Source organism: Phytophthora infestans, genomic scaffold, assembly GCF_000142945.1.
Source record: "Phytophthora infestans T30-4 supercont1.11 genomic scaffold, whole genome shotgun sequence".
NCBI lineage: Eukaryota > Oomycota > Peronosporomycetes > Peronosporales > Peronosporaceae > Phytophthora > Phytophthora infestans.
Window position 1 is genome coordinate 1140528 of NW_003303748.1, and position 8556 is coordinate 1149083.

The following is an 8556-nucleotide window of genomic DNA, read 5'->3' on the forward strand; positions in this document are numbered from 1 at the left end:
TAAACACGAAGTTTTTTTAGCCTGACGATGTAACACGCATTACAAAAGTTAAGTCACTGACTTGTCCAGTTTCAGGCTTTGCCATGAGAAGGGCGAGGGACAAAAGCGCAGTCTCTACCATTTTGTTTGGATAATTAAATGCTGCAGGTCTTTTACACAAGCGTCACATCATCTAGCATATTTCGCTGGATTTTTTTAGTAGCCAGCAAGATACCCCCATTTTCGAATTTGCGGAGTTTTGAAGAAGATGGGTGCTGCACGCGAAAAGCGCCGAGCCGAGCGCATCGTTGAAGGCGGTACGCCTACCTGGCGTCAGACCTGGAGCGAACTGAAAGCGAGCGAATGGACGCACAAGAAGCCTCATGCAAACTCGATCGAGACGCGGTGGAAGCTTATTCCGCCTGGTGGAAAAGCACGCGGCATCGAAGGCACGGTCCACGTTTTGGGAGAAGAGCGAGAGTGCGCTCAGTATACCTCCGGTACGTACGCTTAGCTGTATTTCATTGTCTTGGCGTTGCCGACATGTAGCTTTCTGCTGCTATTGAGTTAGTTCATTCAATGACAGCGGTCGAAGCGCTGGGCTCGGCGTGCGCTGCAAAAGGTAGATGTATGGTGAATGACAATGGTATATAATTTGGATTCTCTATCATGTATCAACGACTATTGCCTTTGTTTAGAGCTTACGCCATCGAGCACTTAAGCCGTTGGAGCAACAGCTATTGTCGGCCCAGGCATCGACGAACCCCAGCCGACCCGCCAGATACGACCGAATTGACCGCAATTTCTGGGAGTTCTGTTACCTTCCATGTCAGAGCGCGTCGACGAGCCCTGTGAATGGTATGTACTCCCAGCGTAACTAATGTGATTGCCATACTTACTGTATGTCTGCGGTATGGTGCAGGTGATATAGTTGATATTCGAACCTCTAAAGACAGGGATGATGAATTCGAGTTGGTTCCGCGGGATAGGGCGCTTCGCCCAAGATTTTCCGCTGATACCTCCATTGGGACGTCTCTGTTTGGGCCGTCCGACGAGGATGACAGTGATGATGAAGTTACCATCTTCGATGACGATGACGGCGATTTCGACAACGACAATGGTGCGTACTATTCTATCCTGTATATACAACACATACTTACGCGGTATATCACGTACTCGATATGATGTACTACAGCTGATAGCCTTATATCTAGTGATGTGGAAGATAATCTCAACAAGATAGAAGGTAGAGAAGACCCTAACGACATTGGTGGCCCTGCGTCTGACGAGTAGGATATTGACGAAGACGATATTGTCGATGAAGATGATGTACAAGACAGTGTTGCCGATGTTGGTGTGGAGCATATAGAAGATGGCGAAGAGGACAAAAATGAACCAGTTGGCGATGATATCAATTGAGTTGAATCTATCGCGAAGCGACACTTGACCGAGATGTTTCTCGCGTCGCTTGGAAAATCAGACAAGGTGCTTACTGGGAATATCGTCGGCGACGATTTGAACAAGCTACGGTAGGACAGCGTAACCGGATGGTCGGACCCCGAATCCTCTGACGTTTACGATTACTTGCAGCGCCCGTATAAAGCCGTTGGAGACGAAAACAGCTACGCGGACTTGCGGAAGGATCCTTTCGGACCTACGCCAGATGCGATGAAGTGGAGCGATTCCCCACTAGCGATATTCTTCAACGTTTTGTCAGTAGCACTTTGGCAGCACAATGCTGTGTGCAGCAACAACTACAAACACGAGCAGACCGATGTGCTTGTTGAAGTATACTTCGACCGCCGGAAAAAATATGCTGCGTCGCCGGCCGGATGACATGACTCCACTACGATCGCGCGGCGATGTACGTGTGTTACTTATGGCAGTCAAGCCTGTGCTTACGCATGAACTCTGTGTGTTCATGAGACTTCTTCTTGCTTGGACAGTCCAGCCAAACCGAGAAAAGATACCCAACCACTGGAAACGGGAGGATGAGGGGGCTATCGGACGAAGCTCGTTCTCTAAATGTTTAAAGAGAGACCGTTTTATAGAGATTCCCAGACCCATGCACTTCTCAAGCAGCCTTGATCCTTGCGTCAAGTCTGACAGAGCCTGAAAGATTCGTAAGGTAGTACATGTGCTGCAGCGCACATTTCGGCGTGGATTTATACCTCCTGCTGAGCTTGCGTTCGATGAAGTCATGCTACCGTCACGCTCGTTATTCAACAGGACTCGAGTGTACATGAAGGATAAGCCGTGTAAATGGGGGACAAAGTTGTTTATCCCTATGCTGCGCGCACACCGCGTACTGCGTCAGGTACTTACTGTATTTTTCTGAGTTTGTATGCTGTATAATATACGTTACTATGTAATGTATATTTTCTGTACAATTCAGGCTTGAGGTCTACGTAGGCAACAAACAACACATTGACAAATCGACGTCAGTGACCAAAACGTCGGGCCCTGCGGCCGTGGTTCGCAACCTGAAAGCAGTATTTACTGACGGACAAGATAAGTGATTTCATCTCCTGGTTACGGATCGCTTCTACACCAGTGTGGCGCTTGCTATACAGCTACCGCTGATGAAATTCTATACGGTCGGCACTATCATGACAAACCGCATTGGGTTCGCTGCAAATCTCAGACCAAAGAAGAATGACCCGAAGAAACGATCCAAACATGTCTTGCGGGGAGCTTTCAGTACCGTTCGATCAAAGCAAGTCAAGCAAATGACTGCCATCAAATGGTGGGACAGCAAACCAGTTTTGTTCTTGTGTAGTGGGATTAATCTTGCGCTTGAGAGGGTTGTGAGGAGGGAGAAGGCTGAAGAGCAACACGAAGTGGCCTGTCCTAAAGAAGTGAAAGACTACCACAACTTCATGGGCGGGGTTGATGTGCACGTTCGAGGCCGCCTGCAGCGGTACTTTTGCAGCGTGCAATGACGTTGCAAGTACTAGAATTCTCTGTTTTTGGGACTCGTGGATCTAGCTATTGTCAATGGCTACATTGTACACCGTGCTTTTCACACAGGAAAGGGAACACGTCCTTTGACTCACGGCCAATATATCCGCAAGTTACACCTGGGACTCATCAACCTGAAAGATGAAGACATGTATGAAGGCAACACGTTTGGAATAGGTGGGTGTGGTGAGCTTGCTATTGTATGTACACTATTGTCTGTACACGTTAGACTAACATGTATATGATGCTACTGAATACCCACCTATTCCACATTCCAGAACTCGTTCCGGCAAGGAGCGACAACTCCCGATTCGGTCCCGTTCGTAAAGCGTATCGTGCATTCGGCAAAGCAAATCGACGAATGGAGAAACCATTCAGAGCAGCTGAAATGTGTACAGCGCTATGCAAACTGTGTTTCATGCTACGGACGAGCGGAAAACGCGGCGGGACTACTACCTACTTTTGCGATGAACATTTTAGCTCGCTTCCTGTCTATCTGTGCATAAAGCCGAAGCATACCATGGACGGAAAGCTGCGAAGTAGCTGGGATATCTGGCACTACTTGCTCAAGAATAGCACGGACATTTTCGCCAATATGCTAGGTAAGATGCGTCTTCGCAAGTCGCCCGCCAAGCGCCGCCGAACGTCATTCGATGAAGATAAAGATTCGGAATGAGCGTCACATCTATAAGCAGTCCAGGACCAAATGTGAAGATTGCTTCTGCTCATGGAGTGTCACTTTCCAACTGACATCTATTTTATATGCTGGCGTTGAGGACACTTCACAATGATTGCGTCCGTTCCTCAATTTAGCATACTTGAGCTCAGTATTGGCGTGATGTGCATCTTATGCATCAACTTCATTTTTAAATTTTGACATAACGCTTTTTATTCGAAGGGGGGGGGGGGCGATCTGGTTCTGTACACTTGTTACTGCGCGAAACGCAAGATGGTAGTGCATTGTCCGTCCATATACAGCGTAGCAGCGTAAAAGCGGTAAGTATACAGCACAACCCGCGATAATCGTAGCGTCTACTCTACTAATCTATTCATTCACCATCTCCTTACACCCTTGCGGCATACAAAATTCTATACTAAATTACGCGGTATATACAGGCTCATGTTACCTTCAAAATCCTTCGTACTGAAGGGGTCAATTTCAATTCCAATTTTTTTAGTTTAGCAAATCCGTCTATGTTGTTCTTACGATCAACATACAATGGTAGTAATCCCAGAAACCTTACCAGTGCATACAAAGTAATTATCATTGTTTATCTTTGTTGGTCTAGAAGTCAAGTTCTTCCAGTTTTCTATAAATGTTGGTTTTGATTTCTGATCGTTGTTGCAGTAAACATCAGCGATATCGCTGCTAAATGAAGTTATAAATGATTGAGTTGATGTGGAGCTCATTAGTATCATGTGCTTGCTAAATCAGTATTAGCAATATTATAATATAGGAAAGACTTATGTCTCAAGGTATTTTTGTGTAAGTATTATACTATCAATGAGTTTTAACTTAAGATGAACATAATATTAATATAGATATTTCAGAAAATCTCAAGAAAAGCAGAATATCTAAGCTGCGGGACGTCCCGCATGCTGGAATCTAAACCTACAAGATATCCTGCAGGTTATAAAAAATGCAAATCTGAGCTACAAGATATCCTACAGCACAGAATCTAAATCTACGAGTCATGTCGCAGGTTGAAAAAATATAATCTGAGTCCAGACACGTGTCCGACCTGGCGGACGTCCGCTAAGTAATTCAAAACTGATTTCCACATATATGGATCAGACCCAGGTGGACCTATTTGAAATCGAGCTGACTTAAAAAATGTAAATCTTTGTTTTGCTAGCTGGCCCATTGGGTGCCAGCGACACCAAAGTGGGTCGATTATTTAGATTGTTGTTCTTCCACTAGTCGAATATGACGTTTATTCCATTGATGGCGCTTCACGGAGTCTTCAAACCATTCTAGAACATTCACATTGGTCCATTGGTAGAGTCATCTGAAATATTTATATTAATATTATGTTTATCTTAAGTTAAACTCATGATAGTATAATACTTACACAAAAAATATCTTGAGACATACATCTTTCCGATATTATAATATTGCTATTGCTGATATAGCAAGCACATGATATTACAGAGCTCCACGTCAACTCAATCATCTATAGCTTCATTTAGCAGCGATACCGCTAATGCTTACTGCATCAACAACTGTGTGATTGAAAAGGTCAACTTGAGTTTCACGAAAACCGGAAAAGACATCTATCACAAATCAAAACCAGCATTTATAGAAAACTGGAAAAACTCGACTTCTAGACCGACAAAGATAAACACTGACAATTTCTTTGTACGCAATGGCACGGTTTCTGGAATTACTATTATTAATGTTGATCGTAAGAACAACAACGATGTACTCAAAAAAATATGTAATTGAAATTTAAGACTTAAGAAATATATGGGCAAGCATTAAAACGCCATCTGGCATGCGTCACTATAAATTCAAATATGATGAGAGACTAGCAACGGGAGCTAACGTATATGGTTTGGAAGGTGTTGGAATACCTAATGATGATGTAGTAGTATTTGCTGGCAAGCATTATCGCGTGCTTAGCATCCCAGAGCAGTTGGGCCGTATCCCAGATGGTTTAGATATTAAGCTATGTACTGAATGGGAATTCAAACAATAAAAGCAAAAAAAATGATAGATATCTTCGTGCAAAGTACCTTAACATCATTGATGAAAATAACATTGATGACAAATACTATAAGCTCTGCAATCTGTAAGAAGCCAAATGATTTAATAATTTTGATAACTGGGTAAAGATTGGATATGCATTGTATAATGAAAGCTCAGTAGATAAAGATATCGCTCTGAGCACTTGGCTGAAACGCTTGGAAGATCGATCGGGTAAATTAAATCGGATCGAATGTTTGAGAATTTTAGTTCGGCAAAGTGAAGATGGAGAGCATAAATTGAGTATGGGAGCAATTGTCAATGCTTTTAGTCAAACTGGACGCGATCGCATCGCACGTGGCTGCCGTAAACACTGAGGGTAAGCCGTGTGTGTGGGTGCTGGACAGCGAGAAGGTGGCTAAACTAATGCTGTGGGTGTTCTGGCTTGTGTGTGTGGGTTGTACAGGTTGGCGAGCTGGCCACGGCCAAGGCATGCGTGGTTGCCGTGAATGCTGAGGGTAAGCCGTGTGTGTGGGTGCTGGACAGTGAGAAGGTAGCTAATCTAATGATGTGGGTGTTGTGACTGGTGTGTGTGGGTTGTTCAAGCTGGCGAGCCAGGCGCGATCGAATTGCACGTGGCAGGCATTCCCGAGGCGAATTGCTTTTGGTTTGAAAGGTGGCTACTGGTAAACAAACTATTAGAAGATGTGGCTTTGGCTAGCGTGGACAACGAAGTACTTCCGTTTTTATTGATGCGTTTATATTCGTATATGTTTATTGTTTTAGTCGTCCAACTTGCCGGTCCACGTATCACTTGTTGCATCTGCCATTTGGCGCAAAAGATACTTCTGCAAGAAGGTCAGTATCTTGGGCAATACGCTTCTGTCAAATATATCAATCCGGTAATGAGGAAGCAAGCACAGCTCGCCCAGTACATTTTTACTTCGTAAACGAAGAAAAAGCTGTTGAAGTACACGACCGATGCATGGCAAAATGGTGGCTGCGTAGATAAACTACATGTTTTCGCATCACCGTTCTTGAGCAACACTTTATTGAGCAATGACTCCACATTTGAGAATCTATTGATCAATTGACAGCCAAGATACGTTAGCTCGGGGCGGTTTTCTACACTAATCGATAGTTAAGCGGGTGTCTAAAGTGCGATTGAAGCAACAATGTTACCAATTCCACTGCCAACCTTTAGAAAAATATCTTCAACTACGACGGGACCGATCAGTTCCAAAATCGTATCCACCGCCTTTGGAAGAACATCACCAACGTTTTCATGTATTACATTGGGCTTTTGTCGAGCATCAGCTTTTGCTCAACGGTGGATGAAAGGAGGCGTAACGCTGCCTGGAAATCAAGAACACGGGGTTTAGGTGGCATCGGTGCCGCGCAGATAGCACGGCGTTTTGACTATCCGTATAAACAAGGAGGAAATTTCGACATGTCTATGCCATGAGTACGTTTAAGCGTTTAAAGCCGCGTCTTCAGCTCCTTGACCGACTTGTTGATGCGATTCTTGTGGAGCTTTCGTGCGATGTCAGACCACACGATCCGCTATTTATGCAGGGTATATTCGTAGGCACACTGGACTAAGAGCTTATCCGCTTTTTCAGATAACGTTGGGTGCATGGGGGCAATCAATGGTTTAGAAGTTAATCATAAAATATGCTATAGGTGTATTTTATCAAAGACGATTGCACGGATCCAGACGATACAATAATTTCAGCACGCTTTAGAAACCTCAAATGACAAAAATGCATACTTTTATCAGGTTCTTTATACGGTTCAATCAGGTCAGCCGTGCGTGTGTTGTCGTCAGTGCTGATTGTATCGCTATTACATACGGTTTGAATGGCATAATCGCTTGATGGCGGCAGGTGTTGGCTGTAGATACGGAGCCGTTAATAAGGAGTAAGGAAACGTACGAATACGGATTCGGACTGATAATCTGTCACTTCGGTTGGATACCTGCCTTCCCACCGGCAGATAATGTATTGACGACGCTTGCGATTTAAGTTATTGAATAACTGCTTAGACTCGACTGCTGTGTACGTCTCGTTGGGGCTGTCGAACGGCCAGCTTCGTACATACGCGGGGCTTATTGGTGCTGGTACCTGTATCGCCATCGAGGTAGCATTGGTAATTGAATACAGGAGTTTAGCCTCACCCAGTATTTTTCAGAGATAAGCTCCGTTACCAACTCCATCACGAAGCTACGGTACGGATCGCGATTATTGAACGGGGTGTACACCATCTTCCGAGTCAGATATGCAATGCATCTGGCGACATCAACCCGAGCCTTTGCAAGCTATGTGTGCCACGTTTGGAATTAATGACCATCCGCAATTAAAAATCGAGCTCGAAGTTGATCCAGCCGGTCGACTCCCTGCATATATGTGTTGTAGTTCTTCACACACGTTGGGGCCTCGAATGCTTGACGCTCACTGGAGACCATACGTTGAACAGTGGTTGTATCTGAGGCATTAGCGATAGATACAATACTTACAATACTACTGTCACACCAAGATGCTGCAAGTATTTGGTGGTACACGGACACACCCTGGCGGTACTCGCCTCTTGTACTCGAATGTTTGTCCACCGTAGCGTGCTTTGGAAAGTGTTTGCTCGATCCACGTAATGTTCCTTGACAAAACAGACCTTAATCTGAATGGATTGTAGTAGCTGCACGGAGGTGTTAATGCTGACCACTCTTTTTTTAGAATATATCGGTCGGACAACCTTCAGTACAATCTGACGAATCTGAGCTCCATACGAAAACTCACTGCCACCTGCTTGAGCCTCAGTTGTATTTGCCACACCTCTCAAGCGATCCTCTAGAATACTTTCACAGTGAAGTCTAAAACTCACAGCAATCCAGCTTGTAGCGCAACACATCATATACAGCTTGAAGTGGTATTTGC

General features: G+C 44.6%; 1 protein-coding gene across 1 annotated transcript; it reads left to right on the forward strand.

Annotated features, from left to right (window-relative positions):
• Positions 1-247: 247 nt before the first annotated feature.
• Positions 248-1815, forward strand: PITG_07476 (uncharacterized protein; the record flags this gene model as incomplete). Its single annotated transcript, XM_002904441.1, has 3 exons — positions 248-479; positions 902-1099; positions 1583-1815. The coding sequence occupies 3 exons, from the start codon at positions 248-250 to the stop codon at positions 1813-1815; spliced, it is 663 nt and encodes a 220-aa protein (XP_002904487.1).
• Positions 1816-8556: the final 6741 nt, after the last annotated feature.